This window comes from Schistosoma mansoni, chromosome 1 (genome assembly GCF_000237925.1).
Source record: "Schistosoma mansoni strain Puerto Rico chromosome 1, complete genome".
Lineage (NCBI taxonomy): Eukaryota > Metazoa > Platyhelminthes > Trematoda > Strigeidida > Schistosomatidae > Schistosoma > Schistosoma mansoni.
The window spans coordinates 50337334-50360828 of record NC_031495.1 but is presented as its reverse complement, the minus strand read 5'-3'; the positions used below and the strand labels follow the sequence as shown (position 1 = coordinate 50360828).

General features: G+C 33.3%; 2 protein-coding genes across 2 annotated transcripts in view; both read right to left on the bottom strand.

Moving 5' to 3' along the window:
- Smp_148740 (hypothetical protein) overlaps positions 1–23495 on the bottom strand; it is a gene marked incomplete at both ends in the record, with an annotated part of 153904 nt that overhangs the window by 117747 nt on the left and 12662 nt on the right. Inside the window, one exon of the mRNA XM_018794744.1 lies at positions 4953–5154. Within this exon, the coding sequence (XP_018649125.1) occupies positions 4953–5154 (202 nt within the window). The remainder of the gene's footprint in view (positions 1–4952; positions 5155–23495) is intronic.
- Smp_113310 (hypothetical protein) lies at positions 10779–11897 on the bottom strand (the record flags this gene model as incomplete). Its single annotated transcript, XM_018794745.1, has 1 exon — positions 10779–11897. One exon carries the CDS (start codon positions 11895–11897, stop codon positions 10806–10808), a length of 1092 nt encoding a protein of 363 aa, XP_018649126.1. The 3' UTR covers positions 10779–10805.

Sequence of the window (23495 nt, the reverse complement as noted above, 5' to 3'; positions counted from 1 at the left end):
TTGTTTTTATAGATTTGGTCAAAATGAAAACTGGTTACGCTAAACTATTCGTATTCGTGTTTCTCTTATCATAAGCTTTATTTTGACTTATGAACTATCATTATACGACTTACCATTCTTGAGTTATCCCCAGTCCATTAATTGCTGTTCCCCCTATTCACAGTCACATTTAGCCAAATCTTGTACAAATTTTATTTTCTATTTCATGGTACGATGTGGTCAGTCTGGTTGGTATATAAACCCAGTATATTTGAGAATAATGATTGATATTGCAGAGGCTGTTATTGGTGTTCTGAACTTAACTGGCTGGGCTAGGCAGAAAACAGGACTGATAAGTACGGCTATTGTGTATCATTGCTGTGATCGATAATTCACTCCTCTCTAATTGGCGGGGATCATCACGTCACATAATAATCAGAGCGCGCACGCAATCACTCACTCGATATAACAGGTTACTATTTAGATTACTGTTAATTAAAGTAACCATTTTTAAAAGTTGATGAAATAACCTTTGTTATTTGTGTGAAACATTTAGGTAGTATACAACATTTAGTCCTCAAATTGTACCGTAAATAAATACCATTTGAATCACAACCAATACTTAACCGAAATTTATTCTGTTCATATCCCAAAAATATATTCCACGTTTTCAAACTCAAAGACATCAGGAAAAATTAAATTTACAGTTATTTTCAACGAAAGTAAGTTATTTTAGTGGTCCGAGATTTGATTCCAGTTCCATCGTGTTATCTTTATTGCCGAACGATAGTTACAGATTGACACCAATCCTCATATATTACCCTTGGATTGAATCATGTTAGTGAATAAAGGAATTAAATAAGTCAAATATGAGAATGAATTTCGAATACGCGTATTTTCTACAGTCGTTGGTCGGAAAACAATGCAAAACAAAATGACGAGCAATGGGAAAGGCGAGTGAGTCAATTCAATTTAACCAAGAATGAATCGATATTCATAGTCAGACAAAAATAAGTTTCAGACATGTGACGAGTAAGATAAGAAATGCACACATACGCTTACCTAAAAACAGTAAAGGTTGATAAGTGAATAGTTAACAAGATCAAAAATGTGACTTGACATGAATGAATAGATTGGCCTGTCCGGAAGCTAGAATATGCTGTGGACTTGCATAGCAACCGACACTACATTATATTATGTATTTAGTGTAAGTGAAATTTCAAAGTAAAATCTTGTACGAGTGACTGATAGTCAATAATTCATACGATTATGAAATTTGTATGAGTATTAACCACATCAGTAATCTCTTTACCGAGTTACTAGATATAATATTTGGAGTTATTTTGTTTTGGCCTTAAAACAACAGGATATAAAAAATTTGCAACTCAACCTGATTAGATTTGATTTTAAGTAAATACTCTTTGTAATTGATTGAGATATTTTGAACCGTTCCCCATTATCTAGCACATTTTTTAAGTAATATTACAAGTCTGGTTTTGCGTATAGTGGCAATTAGAGACATATCTTCATCTCATTTATAGGGAATGAATGTTTAATAACCTAGATAACGTCCAATTTCTAACCGCATTTTCTACTTATTCCTAACTGCTTTTACATCTATTTATATATGTCGATGTTGATTACTCCTACACGTTCCCATCATCTATTAATTTGTTATCAAATGAGTTTAAGCTATCAAAAAAGTAGAACCATTTCTGTCCATAGACTTACGTTAGAAGTTATCATAGCCTTAAGTTCATCTCTTTTACAGGTTTATTAAAAATAGCATTAAAATATATGTACACACTCATTTTATTCCATTATCTTATTAAAAAAACACTTAAATGATTATCAGTTATTTGGATATGGATGTTATATAAAATTTATATTTTATGTTTATTAAACACCTTATATCAAACTTGGTCATGTAACGAATTTAACTTTTGATGGAGTTTTGTTCTCTGAGCTGAATAGTTTGGTCGTTGAGCTTTTATCGCTGTTCTAAACGACATTATCAGTACAAACTTCGGGTAGAGCTACAAATCTTCTCCATCAACGAATTTAACTGTTATACAAATATGAGTCGAAATAGAATTAATACTTCTAACGGTAGAAATAAGAGTTTGAACAACATAAAAATTGTTCAATAGAACATAATCAAATTAATCTTTAATACAAAGCAATTATAACTTTAATATGGATATGGTTGTCATCAAAAATACATCGAAATCGTTAATCATTTACATTTAATAACATGAGTAAAACTTGTATTTTCTGAGAAATAAAAACAGGAATTAGTCTTTATACTGTTGACATTTTGTGGAGACTTTTTAATCCTGTGTTTTATAATGTGAGAGCATCTTGGTTTAACAAGTAATAAAATTATGGAATCACTGGACAGCTGTTTTCGTAATACTATGGGGTTTCTCAGCTGTGCACATGAAGGCTACTTTAGGGATGGAAACCATATTTCTTGTATTTTGTGGTAACAGTTCATCATTCAGACTTCTGAGTCAAAACCCAATCTTTAACACTTGTAACATCAGTCAGTTCGTGACAATGTCCAACTATCTTCCAATTTTAATGTTGAGTAACTACCTGAGACTCAAAATCGTAAGGGTTTTTCACTAAAACTTCAAGAGATACTAACTTAAATGAGATACCAGTGATTAAGTGATGATTAGTATAACGCATTCGTGGAGATTGTTGAAATTTTTTAGTCGACATTACGAAGTGACCCATTAGTGGGAGTGGAAGATGATTGTGCAATATTACATGCTGAGTGACATTAGAAATATAAAATACCTTATACTAATGGCATAAACGTTAAGTTTTACCATGATACCTGAAGATTTCGGGATTGAACCCTGGTAAGTTAATGTGTAATCACTTCTGTAGAGACCTTTACTATGATGAGAGAACTGTTCAATGCTTCCTATTATTCAGTGGTTGTCTAAATAAGATCCCCTAATGGTGTAAAATGTTTTCCTGAATTTTAAAAAGCGTATTCAAACTATGAATAATCAACATAAGTAGTAAGGAGACAGTGAAAAACCCAAAAGTCAAAATAATTTTAGTTTCCAGCTTTTTTATTCATAAATCTCATTTGAATTCAAAGTGCCATTTCAAACAAGAAAATAAATAAGATTAGTGAGTATGAAAAGCTTGTTAAGATTGATGATTCTTCGTCTAAAACCAAAATATTGAATGTACTTTGAAAGCAATATCTTTTCATTTAGGAATGTATATACATGTATATAAACAGGCGCCATTTTAAAATTGCTATATTGACATGGAGATGAAAATAAATAAACTAATGATGTAGGTTGTAAAAATTGGCAATTAATTTTATAAATTGATTTCAGCACAAACAATCATAAACTGTTAATTGTTTCTCTTTAAAATACAAATCGTGTGACTAATGTCATTCATGTCATCTAATCTGTAATATGTGGAAGAAATAATTTATCCATGATATCCAGTATTAGGGGGGTATTTTGTGGAGAATTTTAGTAATTTTTGTTTATGTATAGTTGAAATCATGAGTTAATTGAAGCTAGACCACCATGGAAAACCTGGAAGTACTGGACAAGCACTGGACTACATAAACTGGTTTACAGCTAATTTACATTCTTCTGTCTTGCATTTAATATAAAATAGAATATTTAATTCATTCTAACGAATATCTACCCTTATTTCTTTTCTCTGTTGCATAATATGAAGATGAATTAAAGCATGTTTGTATAATATCGTTGGCTGAAGAAAACAAACTATTCCACATTTCCTATCGAACATATAGTCACGTTTCCTTTTTTTGCAATTATGTACTTTTATGAAGAGATTTAATCTATCGTTTACAAAACAAAACTAATATATACAGACTTCGTTATTTGTATATCGTCTGTTCACTGATTTTTTTATTAAAATAGTAACTTATTTCCCAGGTTGTTTTCGATAGAAGATTGTTTATTATGTATAATACGTTGTTATTTATCGAAAAGCATTATAATAAAGCTTGATCCCAATGATGATTGACGTTACCATAGAAATAGAATATAGGTTTAGTATATTCAGTGAATTAAACTAAAATAGTTTGATAAGAATGATTACATCCAATTGTAACAGTCATTATTTGTAATCAAGTTCTAATGCTCTACCTATTTACATCTCGAATGATCATCTCCATCTTACACTTGACTTAGTCATGGGATAACTGAACAGCTAACTTGTCTTAATTAAGTTATACAATAGTGTACATCTGTGAAAAGGATTCTGAAATAAAATATAAGTAAGTTAAATACGTTTCATTTTCTTAAGTCGATCCACACATTCTTGTGATTTAATCCATAGCATAAAGAAGTAAACAAGTATACATTTAGACTATATAATATATGTAGGGTCTGGACCTATGTCGAGCCTACATAGCTTATTCTAGACTCTGAACAAACCAGTCTATTCATTCTTCTCAAGTCACATTTTTGATCTTGTTAATTACTCACTTATCGACATTGACTGCTTTTAGGTAAGCGCATGTGTGCATTTCCTATCTACTGATCACATGTCTGGAACGTATATTTGTCTGACTATAAATATCGGTTCCTGCATGGTTAAATTGAGTTGACTTATTCGCCTCTCCTATTGCTCGTCATTTTGTTTTGCTTCGCTATCCGATCAACAATGGTACAAAATATGAGTATTTGAGATCCATTCTCGTATTTGATTCTGTTATTTAAGTCGATAGTTATATGCGAGGATTGGAGACATGTATGACATGATAACGATAAGCAGCAAATTATCTACTTGGAGTCAGATCTAAAGTTACTAAAAGTATAAATACTTTGCATCAAGTAAAAGGTTGCTGTGTTCAAATCAGTAGTGAGGAAATCATCAACAGGTAAACACAGCATTCTGAAAAGATAAGAATCATTAGAAATCAGCATTATTCATCACGTTTTACAGTTGAAAAAACTTACATTACGTCCACATTGATCATTAAGAGACCTTTCGTAAAAATACGTCTTCTGTTTTTCATCTCCATGGTAGTTTAGATGTTCATCTGTCTGGCAGAGAATAGTACTCGTTTGCGTCGGTTCTCTGCAAGAGCGTTTGTAGCCGTATGTTTGCCTTCTACGAAATGCTTTTAGTGATAATAAGTATCGACTTGGCAGAGGATACCTAAATTTGAAAATTATGAAACCAGTAAAATGAAATTATGTTAATGCAAAGTGACGTATTTTAATGAAAAATAAGTATATACAAGTTTTCTCCGATGATACCAACTAGAAAAATAAAAGGTGTTTACGTAACAATGAGCATAATTCAACTTTTGTCATTTACTTTACCAGATTTTCAGATTGATAAATGAAAGAGATTTCATGCTCGGTTACTGTTGACCTGTAGGTCCTTTATATGTCTCTCCAAGTCAAAAGGGGATTTTTTTTCGGCTCAAACCTCTAAAATCTTGTATATAGATAGTATTTGAAAATTAATTTCCGTGCTGTAGTCTCCTACAAACATTGAATAATGTACAAATCTCCTTTGTTTGCTTCAATGATTGCATATCTTTTTCATGGCTTTAGTGTAACGGGATATATTGACATCATACAACATCAATAATATAAATGTTGTAAACATATTTCGGAACGGTATTCAACTTGATGATTACGGAAATAGAAATTATTTATCAAAAACTTCATTTTAGTTCATCCTATATTCATTACGTAACGATTTCATATCTTGTAATTTGTCTACGATAATACGTTAACTGACTGTACAAAAATAAAATGTACCATTCTGAATTTATTACATTTCTCAAATATTTCTTATGATGTCATATGCATAACGCTATACTATTTGACTTAGTTTATTTTAACGTTTGTTACATAACGACATGCTTTTTTTTCTTATTATATTCACATACAAAACGTTCTCTTTTGACATGGGTTATTACCCATCCCTATGACCTCAAAAGATTAGACTTTATTTATTTTTGTTAAGTGTAAATAGATAGTAGGCTTCACTTATATGTTCTTATTGATATTTTATAGTTAAATAAATGTACTATTACCTAGAATTACTATTTTTGTACAACACTAGGTATTTACAACATATTGCTTTGTTGGTAAACCGTTGAAAGGTACTAATTTGATTTATTCTTTATATTCATAAGACGTCCTACAGATGGTACCACTTAAAAATTAATCACATTAAATGTAGTCATCTGATAAGTATCTATTACTTACTTACTTTCGCTTGTTACTCCCAATGGAGCATAGGCCGCCGACCAGCTTTCTCCAACCCACTCTGTCCTAGGCCTTCCTTTCTAGTTCTATCCAATTGTTCTTCATTCTTCTCATGTTTGTCTCCATTTTTCGGCGTAATGTGTTCATTGGTCTTCCTCTTCTCCTTTGACCTTCAGGATTCCATGTGAGGGCTTGCCTTGTGACGCAGTTGGATGATTTCCTTAATGTGTATCCTATCCACTTCCAGCACTTCTTCCTGATTTCTTCCTCCGCTGGAATCTGGTTTGTTCTCTCCCACACTAGGTTGTTACTGACAGTGTCTGGCCAACGGATCCGAAGTATTTTGCATAGACAACTGTTGATAAACACCTGAATTTTCTGGATGGTGGACTTCGTAGTTCTCCACGTCTCCGCCCCATACAGTAGAACTGTTTCGATATTTGTATTGAAAATTCTGATCTTGGTGTTGGTTGACAATTGTTTCGAGTTCCAGATGTTCTTCAGTTGTAAATATGCTGCTCTTGCTTTGCCGATCCTCGCCCTCACATCTGCATCTGATCCACCGTGTTCATCAATGATACTGCCCAGATATGTAAAGGTTTCCACATCCTCCAAAGCTTCTTCGTCAAGTGTAATTCGAATGGTGCATATTGTATTGTATCGGAGAGTCTTGCTTTTGATAAGTATCTATAATTCACTACAATTCTTACATAATGTTTTACTTAAATTACTTTTCTAATGATAGATTACAATACTTATGAAAATATGTAAAATAATGCTGATATGCTAATCTAACAATCTTTTCCAATACATATGTGTCACTATGAAAGAAAAGAACCTTGAAAAGGCACATGAATTCAAAATTTCACTCCGACTTTTTTTATCCAAACTTTAACGTTTGTTTAAAATAATAAAAAAGAGACAAGTATTTGAAATACCAAAAAAAAATTTTTTTGCTATTTTTAATTCATCACTTATAATTTTTATTATTGTCTATAATTTATAATTACAAGATGATTGAAAAGATTTTAATGAAGAAAACTTAGTTGCTAACGTTCAAAATTAACTGAAAAACTATAAACGTACAATAGATTATAAATCGAAATTATTTTATGTATTCTTAATGTCTACTTTTATAAGACCATTATAATTCGAGTGACGTGAAATCTTTAAAAAAAGAGTGAAGGGTATACTATTATGATACTTTGTATAAATTATAAAGTTGTACGTGTAGAACGTGTTTGTTCTTAATGTTTATTGCATGTATTTAGCCTACATAAACTATGATACAATATAAGTTACAATAATATTAGGAATAAATGAGAAAAAAATATTATTCAGTGATTAAGAATAACTATGTAAGGAATACTATTTTGTTACATTGTGCAGTGAACTAGAATTTGTAGACATTTATCTTTTATAACTTACGCCAGGGTCTTTTCTAGAAGTTTCTTAAAATCTCAAGTCACGTGTATTCCTATACATAAATTAAGCGTAAAGTACATAATTTACTTTAATATGCTTTCTAGGAGTCAATGTTACATGTCATTATCATAATGGTTCATTGCCAAGCATAAGCAGCTAATTTACTAAAACAATGTAAATATATAGTACTATAGATTTCAAAATGAACTATAATCAGTAAATTGTATTATCTAATTTGTTTCAAACTTCCAAGAAGTTACAAAGTTCCGTACGCAAAGTTCAGCTATTGAGTTTGAAACTATTAAAAGACAGCACATTGAGCACAAAATTGTTGGTTCCAAAAAATATAGGAAATTGAGAAGCAACTGCTAAATATCTGAGGCATTATTTTGAAATTTTAAACGTTTCTATGCATATATTCATTATTAACGGAAAAGCAAAATGTTATATCCCCCGGTGAATTACGAATGGTAACTTTTAGGTCTATTTATGGATCAATGTAATATGCCTATTTCCTATTGTACAATTATTATGTAACTGAACTATTCATATTCGTATTTCTCTTATCATTAGCTTTATTTTGACCTTTGACTTATTATCATACGATTCTTGAGTTATAATCAGTTTATTGATTACTTTGGTTTGTATAAAAACCCAGTGTGTTTGTAAATAATGATTCATATTGCCGAGGCTGTTATTTGTGTTCTGGACTCAACTGGCTGGGCTAGGCAGATAGCAGGGCCTATACGCAATCAAGACTGCTCGTACGATTTCAAGTATCATTTGCGTCCGATCAATAAATTCGCTCCTTCTCTAATTGGGTTGACATTAGAATCACTGCACGTATAATCCCCTACCCCCCTTTTCTTGGAAATTAAAGGATATGAAAAAAATTTAGCAATTGGTGATTGGTGAATTTGTTTTTGAAAGTGTGTGCTCAAGTGCAAATGAACAAACATTTTGTCACCTGTAATAATTTTTTAATTGGCTGTAAATGGTGCAGTTTTGCAATTTGATTCGTTCAAATCGAACTAGAATAAAGTGCTTTTATTGGATGTAAGAATTGACATTTTTCCATTCGATTATTATTTACAATAATGAACTATTTTCGCATTGTTCCATCTGAGATTTGTAAAAAATTTTAACTTCGAAAAAAACAAAAACAAATCCATTTCATTACCCTGCTATACTCCTGTTAGTGAATGTAATTTCTTTTTATGAAGTACAAATGCAACTAAAGTTATCTGTTATCGTCGTGGCAAGAGTAGTAATACTAATGTGTAGATCATTGAAAGTTAATTTTTGAAAAAACTTACAGTTGTTATTAATAATTGATAATGGTGATTATTGAATTTCAAAAAAGGTAGTCAAATGTTTAATACACAATTAGTGAACACATTTTGGTTTAAGTATTCCCATAAGTTAATTTAACACATAGTTCGCTCATTTAATAAACGTTATATTCGTGTAAGTATATGAATAAATCATGATAAAGAGAAAGTGAATGGGTCATGCCGAAGTCACGCTAACCGTAAAAGATGGGTAAATGAAGCAACTTTTACGCTGTCTGAAATTAGTAATAATGTCTGAGAAAAAAGCAAATAATCTTTATAATTCAGTTATTTTGCAAACCGTTATTCTTAATACCAAAAAGTTGATTAGTTTAGCTATGAAAAGGTTTCGAAAATGAACGCAATATCAAGGTTATCAAGATTTTTTGTAAATCCATTCAAAGCATAAAATATGCTGACCTGTAGATTATTTGTAGTTGATCACTTATTAATGATCACCGAAAAGACATGTTAGTGTACTCAGTCATGTAATACGGTAATTGTATTTGTGAGGTGGGCATAATATTTTTTGGCAGGTGATGTTAACAGCCAATGTTTTTTAAGTGCACAGCCTTTCAAATTAATGATCTGAATTTTTTATTTTCATTAGTAAATAACATTGTAAACGTTAATTAATTAGAAAGACTGAAATTATATTTCCAAATCCAACAGTTTCCTTTGTTAAACATACTGGACGAACAATGAAAAACTATGTACATTTTCCGTCACAAAGACATAATAATTACTCTTAAACTGTCAAACAGTAAATCGCTGAATGTTGAAAAAATAACCTTCTTTGACAAGCATATGTGTAATATAGGTTGAATGAAGTGTCAATGAACAAGCCTATGTCTAGTGAAATAAATTTCTATTTCAATGATATGACTTAATGTGGAATAAGGTCAATTGTATCAAGTAACCATTATGTATTTAGAATATCGTATTTCAATCTGTTAAGTTAAACTGTACATTTATTTATCAAATGTCTAAATGACATTCATCACTGTATCGAATTTTTGCTATGTAGTGATAAATCTCATATGAAACATTATTATTACATTTCGTATGTTCCATTATTATTATTATTATTAATGACTTGTTAGATATGTAAGTCTTCATTATATGACGTTGTTTTCTGTACGGAATCGTTTACTGAAACCTTAAATTTGAAAAACCTTAAAAGCTGTTGACAAAATTATAAAGTGATCGATAATCACTTTATTATTATTAATCTAGAAAAAGTTATTTTACATCTTCATTACTATGGAATTGTGATGAATGATCAGTGTATGTTCACTTGACCTTCTTAATACAAATTATCTTGTTGTACTAATGAACTGATCTCAGTACAATCGTCTACCTTAGCTAAGTGAAAAGAGATTGGAATGATCGTACACACCTTTGCATAAACTTTTGTTCGACAGATTAATGTTCATTATATGACGTTGTTTTCTGTACGGAATCGTTCACTGAAACCGTAAATTTGAAAAACCTGGAAAGCTGTTGGCATGGTAATAAAGTGAGCGATGATAATTATTAATCTACAGCTTAATTACTATGGAATTGTGATGACCGATCAGTGTCTGTTCACTTGACCTTAGCAATAGAAAAGATCTTGTTGTACTAGTGAACTGATCTTACTACATTTCTTTACTGTACCTATTAACCAAATCATATGAATGTAAAATGAATTATTGATGGTTTCATGACTCCTCCTTAAAATGGAAACAAGAAATTCAAACAAAATTTAAATCAAATTGTGGGTGGCCCTGAAAAGGGCCTTTACTCGGTCTCTACACAGCTCTTTCGGTCCTGATCGATGACTCCACTATGAGTCCGTGACAGCGCTGCACATGGGACAGTTGAACCCAGGTGATACTTCTGTTGGGTCGTAGGCACAGAACGAATGAAACATAGCGTTGCATGGACAAAAAATCCAAGCACTTCCATCACCTAGTTCACTGGGCGGCTGACATAGATGGCAAATATCACACAGTCGGTCATTGTGCGCACGTTCGTCTTCTTCATTGTCTCGGTCCGTGAACTCTTCTGAGTTCATAGATATTACTTCCATCTCGTCATCATTTAAGGTAGCATCCAAATCTACGTTCTGTTGACGGTTGGTGCCTGTGGTATTTCGGACGACGGGCATTGTGATGGTAGTAGGTATTCCATCGTTAAGCAACTGATGAGAATAGTTAAGGACAGCGGTCAGCTGTTCAGCGGACATACGCCGACATAAGTTGTGAATCGATGTTAGGACGCTTGTCTGCCCGACTTGTACCTGTAACTCATTGTCAATCGTTACTGCGGTTACGAAGCTGTTGGAATGCAGCCATCTGTCACCAATGCTTTCTCTGTGAACTTCGACATTATCGTGCGAACAATATGCCAAGATGTGACGACATACGACTCTGTGTTCTACATAAAAGAAACAGGAACAACTAATAGGATTTTTGGAGACTGTGTAAGTTCCTGTAGTATCAACGGCCGTGAAAAACTCCCCCGACAATACGTAGTCAGTAACAGGAATGCGCATGTGCCGCTTAAGCAGTTTACATGCAGCAGGTGTAAGTGTTTCCTGAAGACGACGTAGTTGAGGCTCGCGACCCAGCACAGCCCTGCTACGGCATTCAGTGGAGTACTTTTGAACTCGAGCTTCTATCCAATATCCAGTGCGAAGCAGAACACTAAATATCGATCTGAACACGGGTGTTTTTCTGTTCAGCTTATGCAACTTTAAAATTCGATGGGTCGTCTCAACGAAATTTGTATTGCTTTGATCTAGAAGCATTGCAGCTGGTCTAAAAGCGTTCGACCACTTGTGCTTTTTGGACAATAACTGATCTCTCAAATATTGATAGAAATTCCCGTCTGCTGCTTCGATAAATGACACATACCGTTGGAAGCTACAATACATTGTAAAGCATATTTCGATTTACCTTTCCACATTTCTTGTTAGCATAAGACGGTAGAACATTTGAAGAAGATCAGATCGTAGCCTCTACGAATACGATGAATGGGTTATTTGTAAAGAAAGGAAAGCTTACCCTCTTGATGACATTTCGAAGAAGGTGCACGCGGCACAAAAGGTGGTGTGAATTGGGATACACCTGCGTTATGGCAGCAGCTATAGCAGGTGAATCGTCGGTAACAATACCGATAACCTCTCTATTGTTACTCATTTGGCGGAAGAACGAGAGGAAACTGGACAGCAAAGTCGATGTTTCGCGACTTACAAATGCAATACAAACAGGTATTGCCATGAAATTCATGTCCAAAGCCACCACGTGATAAAGAAACATGTTTTCATTATTGGTTTTGTATGTCCCATCAAAACCAACAACATCTAAAAACCTGTTACACAGATTGATCTGGTCTGCTGTAGCGAAGAAGAAGTACAACAGACTATGATCTGCATCCAATTGATAATCACAAAGGCCACCAAGTGACGTGATGTGATTTTTCAACTTACCGTAATCACCTACAGTTAATAGTATAAATATGCACATTGCTTACCAGGAAGGTTGGCCTGTGAGAACACTTTGTAACGCATATTGAAAACATCTTGAGCTGTAAGACGTTTCCCATATGATTGGTAAGCGTAGTGTATCACATTGAATGCTGATGTTCCAGATATCAGCAGTGGCTTCACTGATTCCAATTCCGCTCCCGTTAATCGGCGCATCCATGTGTTACAGTCGTACCTCAGGGAATTGCACTCGTGATTGTGATGCACATTCCCACGAACAACAGTCCAATAACCTTCAAGAAACTTACAAAAGATGAAGGCCGGACATTGTGTGTCCATTGAAGTCCTCAATGAACAATATAATAACACTAATCAATTTACCTCCTTCGTCTAATCGGCTGCGAAGAAACGCTTGGTGTTTTATAGCTCTTTCTCCAACATACAAATTTAATATACGGCTTCCGATCTCCATGGAAATTAGAATCTCTCACCGCATAATGGCAGTACGTTGCTATTTCATAAGTTCTAATGGCGCTCTTTAACGCTTCCAGTGATGGAAACGCTACCAGATACAATGTATTCAAAAATACATTTTCCGTTTCTGTGACTACGTGAGGAACAACAGAGCCTCTAATTTGCACGTTACTGACGTCCATATTGTGAAGAAAATTATCTATATCCATAAGTACAGAGCTTTTATACGAATTTCAAGAATTACATAACCAATTACAACGCATTTACAACTAGGAATTTCATTGGACGAAAGGGATTGAAAAAAATTGGAAAATGGGATGAAAATTTTTTGATTAAGGGGGACAAAAAAAAATTATTAAAAAAAAATTGAAGTGATCCTAATGTTATTCCTCTAATTGCACGTTCATATATATTAAGAGGGCATACGTTATAACACAAAATATATAGATATTATTATATATAAGTGATGTCCTGTATTCCTCATACATCTATACATTGATCTACTTGGTTCCAAATGTAAGTCAATAAGAGCAGTGAATCATGAAATTAAATCGTTAAAAAAAATACAAAGTTCAGCTATGGGATCTCTTTATGAAAAATTTATTGTCAAGCTGTACAATCGTATAAATAGATATATGAAAGCTTTTTAAGTATTGGTTCCATGAGGATATATGAACGAAGAATAGATTTTATGATGTAATCGAGAGGTGATGATACTAGATTACACAATGTACATGGTAATAAAAACAGATAGTGTTTGTGCGAATAAAAAGTATCTACCAGTTTACCTACTCTCGTGGGCCAAGGCACTTAAGCCGTAGCCAGTGCTTGCTTTCAACCCAGATACGAGAACATGTTCTAATGTGGTTCTACAAGGGTGATAGCAAAGCAGTTAGTAGTTCCATTCATGAGTATTTCATCGATTTCAATTACTCTACTGATACACAGGTTCATTTTAAGGTTGTTTACAAGATTCGTTTAAATCTACCTATCCAACTTCTAAAAACAGTAGAACCTCTTGCCATCCATGAGATGAAGATAGAGATGTGCGTACAAAAGGAATAAGTCTTACCCTTGTCTTTACCATGACCTTTATTATTATTTCATATCGTTTTCGAAAGTATCCCCTTCTCTGTTTAATTATTTCTAATATCCCAATTATTTTATTCATAATTGTTTCTGACATTATTTCATTTCATTTAACCCCTCTGCTACCATGAATTATAATAGCAAAAAATATTTTTTATTATCTTAATCCACTAACATGATCCATTGTTAACTTCTTAGTTTGAAAAGGCTTTTTATTTGTACACATACAATATTTTATCGTTGATAATTACATTACTTAATCTAGTATTATAATCTTCCAATTACATCATCAGATTTATTCATTGTTCATATTTTCTCACTGTACGAATACGTAGTAGGTTTTCATGTATACATATACATATACGATTGTACAGCTTGACAATAAATTCTTTGAAAAGAGATTCCTTCGCTGAAATTCACGCGTTTGGTGTTTAAATGTGAATTCTACGTCCATTCAACAATTTGTCACCTAGTCATGGTGATATAAAAATGTTGTAGCTGTGACTAAACTAGTGACTAATGCAATGTAACAGACCAATACATGAAACACTATGGTCTGGTTACCACGTTCTATATTAAAACATATACCATTGTTTGTGATGAATCACTAGTTTCAAACCGTCCTATATTACTAATAACAATTCAACTACTTCTGTTGTTAACTCATCCTGTAGCTCTTCTAGAGTTACTGCCGGTCCCAAACCCACAAGAAGGAGCAGGGTTGAGCGTTGGGTCCTTAAGCTCATCCCGTATAAAAAAATTGCTAAAAAAAACAAATCAAACCATTCAAACTCTGCCCTGGGTGTTGAAAGAAGAATTATGACGCCTCATGATGAGAGCCGAGATCCTTCGGAAGTCACGAGGCCGAAGCCCATTTCAACAATCAGAGCAACAATTTTTATAGGTACGTGGAACGTTCGGACAATGTGGGAGACCGGGAAGACCAGTCAGATAGCAACGGAAATGAGGAGATACAAATTTGCGGCACTTGGAATTAGTGAAACCCATTGGACACAAGCCGGACAGCAAAGGTTAGATACAGAAAAGATGCTTCTGTTCTCTGGTCACGAAGAGGAACGTGCTCCATACACTCAGGGAGTTGCTCTAATGCTGTCCAGAGAAACATGAACTGCACTTGTTGGATGAGAATCTCACAGATCCAAAATCACCAAAGCATCATTCAAAACAAAGGAAACCACAATGAATATCATCCAATACTATGCACCCACCACTGGTAGCAACGACGACGATAATGAGCAGTTCTATGAGAGGCTGCAATCAATCATAGAGAAGTGCATAAGAAAGGACCTCACCATCCTGTTTGAAAATCTAAACGCTAAAGTCGGAGTGGATGACACAGCATATGAAGATATAATGGACCGACATAGACTGTGAGAGAGAAATGAAAATGGTGAGAGATTTGAAAATCTATGTACATTCAACAAATTGGTTATAGGTGGTACAATATTTCCACACAAACGCATACACAAAGCTACATGGATCTCGCCAGACCACACCGCTGTGAATGGAATAAATCATATTTGCATCAGTAAGAATCTCATAAGGCCAGTGGAAGATATGAGAACAAGGAGAGAAGTTGACACAGCTTGAGGTCACCACTTGACCACCTGGTTGTGTCTAAGATGAAACGGATGTTAAAGAAACACTGGACAAGTGGAGGATCAGAGGTAAGAAGGTTCAATTCAGTCTTCCTGTGAGATACTAACAAACTCAACGAACCCTAGACACGAATCAAGAAAAGAAGAATAACAAGACAGCAATTAACAACAGCCGAACAATAGCAGAGAGAATCAAGGCACAAGCTGAATACACAGAAGCAAACAAGGAAGTGAAGATGAGAATTAAATATGACAAGTAGAAATACATAGAAGAGCGAGAAACGACAGCTGAAAATCTTCAAGAGAAGGAAATATGGGACAGTTATATGATACAATGAAGAATCTGGCAGGGATATATAGTTGAGTGGAACTTGTCACTATACAACAACTTCATTGATTATGAGGCGTTTGACAATGTGAACAGGAAGCTTCTTATGGAAACTTCTTCGACACTATGGAGTTCCTCAGAAGATTGTCAACATTGTCCAGAACTCATACGATGGACTACAGTGCAAAGTTGTGCATGGAGGACAGCTGACAGATGCATTTCCAGTAGGGACCGGGGTCAGACAAGGCAGTCTACTCGTCTCCTTCCTCTTTCTTCTGGTGGTCGACTGGATTATGATGACCTTAATATCTGAGGGAAAGCAAGGAACACAATGGACAACTCGAAATCAATTGGAAGATTTGGATTACGCAGATGACCTGGCTTTTCTATCCCATATACACCAACAAATGCAGATGAAGTCAACTAACGTAGTAACAACCTCTGCAGTAGTAGGCCTCAACATATACAAAGAAGAAAGCGGAATCTTCAAATACAACACGGAGAATACCAACTCAATCAAACTTGATGGAGAAACTCTGGAAGAGATGGAATCCTTCATATACCTGATCAGCATCATCGATGAACAGTGAGGATCGGATGCAGACGTGAAGGCGAGAATTGGTAAAGCGAGGACCGCATTCCTACAATTGAAGAACATAGGGAACTCAAAACAACTGTCAACTAATTTCGAAATGGGAATCTTAAATACGAACGTCAAGACAACTCCACTGTACGGATCTGAAACGTGGAGAACTACTACATCCATCGTCAAGAAAGTATAAGTACTTATAAACAGTTGTGTACGCGAAATACCCAACATTCACTGACAGGATACCACCAGCAACAGCCTTTTATGGGAGAGGACAAACCAGCTTCCAGATGGAGAGGACATTAGGAAAAGACAATAGAGATAGTTAGGACATTCATTGTGAAAATCATCATACTGGATCACGAGACAAGTCCTAACTTGGAATCGTGAAGGGAAACGAAAAAGAAGAAGGCTGAATAACATGAAAAGGATGAATAGCAACTGGAAAGAACTGGAAAGGATTGCCCAGGACAGTTTTGGATGGAGAGTGCTGGTCGGTGGCCTATACTCCTCGATGGGGAGTAACAGGCGTAAGTAAGTGAGTATTTTTGTTGTTATATTCATTACTCGCTCTTTAGGACCACAAGCCCTGTACATTCATGAACACTCAACCAAAACCTAGGAAGCTTTCCTAATAGATACCAAATGTATATGATTTAACAAAATGATCCGACCTTAATTTATCACAATTTCAATATCTCAATAAATATATAATTGGGATATTTCTTTTACAAAGTTGGGTAACATTATTAATTAGTTCGCCAAAATATACAAAACGATTAGAGATATGATGATAATTACCAATGCAAAGAATATCCTTCAAATCAGTTTTTCTAAAAGTACAATCAAATAATTGTTTAAACGATATTCATCTTATTTCTTGCCTATTCAAAGTAATGATAAGAAAAAGAATAATACTGAAAATGGAATTCTTACAATTTGCGTGACTATAAATAATGTTAAAATAAATTTATCATTTTTATTAAAAGTGAGCATTTATGTATTTCATTTATTTTACTGATTTATCTTCAGTAGTTCAAATCATGAGTCGATCAAAGTTAAGCCACCATGAGAAACCTGAGCTCACTGGATGACCCTTTACGTCCTAGTATGGGACTCCTCAGCAGTGCGCATCCACGATACCTTTTGTTCAAGTTTTAAATGAAGAAATATCGGCGAGACTATAATTTATGGACGAGTGATTATTGCAGCCAATGTTACTGATGCTTTTATTACACAGTCCGCGGCAATTATTATAATATGCCTTAGTCGCAATCTGGATCGAGCGAAAAAGGTTCCTATTCTAGCAGACATCTTCCTCCAACATATATTACATCGAAGGACAACATCACGGTAGCCAGCACAAGCTCTACAATTCATTTAATACCCGCAATTAAAAATACAGGAACTTCTTAGTAGTCTCATTTATTGTAGCCGCTTAATTATCAAGTCTTCACTAAAATTCTCTGTGAACCGATCGTTCTTGAGCATCAGGTAATGAAATTCGCACCGTAACCTTGGAATCCCTCAGACGGTTCTGATTGGCTCGTCCGTAAATTATAGTCTCGCCGAAATATCATGTGATTATTTTGTTAACTGGTATTGATTATTCATGAAAATGGTTGTGAAGAAAATAACAGACTTTCTTGCAAAAATGTCTAACTTCTTTCTTTTCAACTAAGTGTTATATTATGTGATTATCGCTTTAGAAAAATATTGTAAAACTTGACTAAAATCTGCATAACATTCACAAGACATCACGTTATTGATTTTAACTCAGCGATTCAAAGTGTTCTTTTACTGAATACTTTCAATGTAATTTGTTAACTTTAATAATCGTACGTCTTTTGTATGCATTTGAATTTGTGACATTAACTAATTTGATGGTGGCATTATTGAGCTAGTACTGGTTATGATAATATAATATTTATGAATTCTTAGATTTATAAATTGAAGAGGAATTTAGTGATTATAAACGTATAATACGTCCAAAAAGTTTTTATTATAAGGGACGTTTAAAATCTTAACATAGTTTTATTTATTACAGGAATGAAAATCTATAACTGACATTTCAACATTGAAAAACAAATATTTGAACGAAGAATATTCTTTTCGATAAATTCTCTTCAGGTTCTACAATTATATATCCAAATTAATAATCCGAAAAAATGACCAGGTTAAAGGCAAAGTACATTGTTTAAAGTATGTAAATTTAGGATTGTCAAACCAAATAGAATAAAATTGTTAATGTTGATATGACTCATATAGAATGTTAACTTGAATCTGTATATATGTAAAGTGAAAATTTAAGATCTGTGATCAGAATAAATATGGTTGAAGTTAGACATCAATACCGTCGGATACAGGCTTAGTGTCCTGAAGGTTTAACATTCGCGCGACACCACAGATAAGCACTACTGAAGAGTCCTATACTAGTTCAGTGAACAAGAAAACGAGTATCACAGAATATCTCACTAAAATTCGAGAACCATACAGATCGTGGACAAGCACTGCTGGGGAGCCCCACACTAGTTTAGTGAACAAGAACACGAATGGGCACAATCGAATGTATTTGGGTACAAAATTACAGAATATCTCACTAAAATCTGAGAACCATATAGTAAATAGTTAATTTGCCAACTATTAATCAATCGCCTCAAACTTGACTGTTCCTTTTGTAAATATCAGCCCATTGTCTTAGATTTCATTGTCCATACATTTTCATACCAATTGAGATTCGTTCCCTTTCTCTCCTTATCTATCTTCTACTGAGATACATTCTATGCCTGACCGTCGTTATATACTACTTTTGTGGATATAAGTAACCAACACCAAACTAGGACGAAATAGTCGTCCAATACTTTCAGGATTTCTATAGTAGTTTAGCTTTAATGGACTCATGAACTCAACTATTAAATTTAGAAAAAATCTTGAAATAGCTTCCAAATTTATTGTTCAAGCTGAATTGAGATAAATATATAAAATATTGAGAACATTTAAGTGTGATGAATGTTTTCTCAGTTTATCATTTAAAGTTGTAAGCTCAAATGAAGTAATATCAATTTGTGAACATGATATATAACGTCAAGTTGAAGACACCACAATTTTCAAACACGTCATTAATAATTTACACTTGTGAATCACGACTAATCATTTCACCTGTTGAATAAATTGTTCTAAAATGTTTGTTTGTAAATAGGTGCTTCGCTGGTAATGTGGTATGGGTTACTGATATCCACCTAAGTAGTATATGGTAATGGTCGGGCATTGAATGTATTTCAATAGAAGATTGATAAGGAGAGAACAGGAACGACACGCAATTGGTACGAAAATGCATGAACAATCATAATCAGAGACTATGGACGGATATTTGCAGAAGAAACAGTTAAATTGAGACAATTGATTGTTATTTTGCAAATCAACTGTTCACTATATGGTTCTCATATTTTAATGAGATATTCTGTAATATTGTACTAAAATACATTCGATTGTCCCCAACTAGTGTTCTTGTTCACTACAGTAATACTTATAATTATCAAAATGAATAACTCTGGAAAAAAAATTATTTAACTGAACTTATAAACAATTTTTTATGTCTTTATTTGACTTATATCAGTGTTAATTCACTTCAACATTGAAACTTAACTGACAATGCACTACAATTATATGTATCTTTAATCAACACAAAAAGAGTTTGTTTAAATTATAAGTTTCATTCTGCCAATTATCAAAATAAAATTTGAAAATACAAAATAAAAATTTTGTTTTACTCGATTTGCTAAATGAAAATTAATTTAATAAATCTGTCATATTACTGACCATTAATAATGAAATAATTGAATATTATAAAAAGAATACACCAAAGTAATTGATAATTATTGTGTTATTTGGTGTTTACTTTCTTTTAAGTAGATTGGTTAGTAGTATTTATGTAGTGAAAATTATTCACAGTTTTATTGTTTATAATTTTTTCCCTAAGTGTATCTTGGATAGGATTGTTGTAAAATATCCAAAAATGAGTTTTAAGCTTTATTGTTTATGCTAATTTTAAGGGAACAGATTTCAATCATCTAATTATGTCTTTAGAATAATATATTTTGGAATATATATTTTTATCAGTTATTAATATTCATTTCAGTAGCATAGTTATTTCATTTGTAGGAAGTTTACAAAAGAAGTGAATTATTACAACTACCTCTTAAATATCATGAAGATAAGCTTGGTGTATGCGTACGTAACTATTCATGTACATGATAGTTCAGTATATGGCCAAAGTACGTTAGATTTTAGTGATAAAATATGAAGAGGGTGGCGGTCTGCTTGAATATCTGGGCTACCTGTCCCTACCATTCACATATTTCAACAAATTATCTTTTGTTATTTTGCTTTAACACATTATTATTTCTATTAATCGCATAACTTATTCAGGCGTGTATATGAAAAATTTGCAACGTATCGCCTTACAAGATACAAAAATGTACAATTAGAGACATCGTCGTGGCTACCAATATGCATTGAAAAGAATGAACATTCATCAGATGTAGATTCCTTAACTGTGATTTCTAACTGCCTATCACTAATTGGCAAGGTGGATTATCCTTAATTTCGGCTAAGTCGAAAGATGTATCATAGTTGTGGTGTAATCGCAATTCAAGAATCTTGGTTAAATTATTTACAAAACGGGTGCTTAGTATCACTACACGATTGAGCAATAAGAAAAGGTGTAGTGGCAGTGTACCTACGTTTGTAAATGTGAACTGGTGTCTATCTACTTTTGCATGTTTTAACTTCAAGATGTCGTCCAAAACACTTGAATAAGTACATTATGCCTATGTTATCAACATCTACGTGACTCCGGACTGTATATCATATGAACTATCCGTTTTGGCTGATGGATTCACTGGATTTTATTGTTACGGCTTTCAATGTTTCACTTTAAATTGTATGTGGTGATTTTAATTCATGTACCTGTAGCTTTCTTTTATCAGTAGGTCACCGAAATATAATAGATTTTCCCACTCCTTTGGATGCTTATTTAGACTTAGTTTTCATTATTAATGTGAGAGCAAATGTGACTCGTAAACTTACTTCATTGTCTAGTTCTGATCATTTATGATTTGTGTTCTACTTAATATTTATGGAAGGTTTGGAAGGTGTACATACACTCCCACATCAGACAAAGAAAGTCAAACACAGTTTTCTCACAAGTGCAAAAGAAGCACCTTAGATGCTGTTGTTACTCTGCATCATAGTGTAGTGTTCAGCTTGGAAAAGAATAAGATGTATGTTCGATGCTTTTTTCTGGACCATACTTCTGCCTTTGATGCTATTCCAAGGCAACTTTTACTTAACAAGTTAATCAGTATCAATTCCGACAGCTTAATAACCAGCTGTCTATGTTACCACCTCTCTGGAAAGCAGCAGCACACTGTGTTTGGAGGGAAGTGTTTAACGTCTCTACTTCCACATGAAGATTTGCTACTAGGGATTGTTCTTTCCTCTATTCTTTTCCCTTTTTTCTTCATGGTCTACCATCTTTCAGATTACTCGACATTTATTCTTACAATTTGTCAACTCTTGCACATAACATATTATTCTTTATTGTTCCCCACTACTTTTTCCCAAGCTTTTGAGAAAATATTTTGCTGTGTTGTGGAGAGTGCTGAAGGCAGCTGTCAGGGTGTGTGGTTAATCTTTTGGGATCATTATTAGTGTAGTTGTGGGCAGACATCTAATGTCTTGAAAACTACTGGGAGATGTTATCTTATCAGATACTAACCACCCATTTTATTCATATCTTTCACCATAAATATCTTCTGGTAGAATGAGACATCAATACCCTCGAATCCATTCACGCAAGCAGAGGTATAAAAGCTCTACAATACCATATATAGCAAATATATTGTGGAACAAACAGGCTGTTAGAGTTGATTAAGTCAATAACTTGTATTCTCAAACATGTTTCGCGCAGTGGCGCGAGACTTGTAGGTCCTGGGTTCAAATCTCGCGGGACGAAATCGTGGATGCGCACTGATGAGGAGTCCCACAATAGGATGAAACGGCCATCCAGTGCTTCCAGGATTTCCATGGTCGTCTAGCTTCAATTGACTCATGGTTTCAACTATGAAAATACTGAAATCTCCACAAAACCTCTTTTAATTATAGAATTGTAATATGAAATATAATAATCTTATGATAATTAATTTAGTATTTTATTACTAAAGTTATTTCAAATTTTCTTTTGTTTAAGTAATATGATTGACATAGAATGAACGACCAATATGTTGAGAATAGAATGATGAATTTCTTAAATCAGCTAAACAAATATTATTAAACAATAAAATCTCTTTCTAAATAATTTAATGTTATAAATTATCATTATTACTAAAAATAGAAATCTGTATAATTAGTATATTAGTAGTATAATTACTAATTAGTTACAGAATAAATGATGATTAAGCAACTAACATATTAAAATTAAGATCATAATCTATATAAGAACTCTCGTCTAAATTAGAGCGAATAGTTTGACAGTATTTGAGCGCCGATTTGATGTATGACATTAAATAGAAATAATATATATTTGTAAAATCTCAGCGAAACGTTGGATTTACTTCAAATTCATTCGCTGAGATTTTATAAATATATTATTCCTAGGTAATGTCTAAGATCATAATCGTTGAAACTCTTTCTTTGAATAAGAAAAAAAACACGGAGCCATTACACAGTACAAAAAGAGGAAAGAAAACCTGATAGTAGATTAGATTTATCTAATCTTCTAAATAAATGTTAAACAAAAAAAAGAAATTACTAACCACTTTCACTGAATACATTCATTTATATTATTGATTTTACTGTCATTTGATGGTTAGTTAATAAATATCACATATGACAGAAAAAATAAAAGAAGCATAAAAATGTAGATTATTGGAGAAAATATGCTTTAT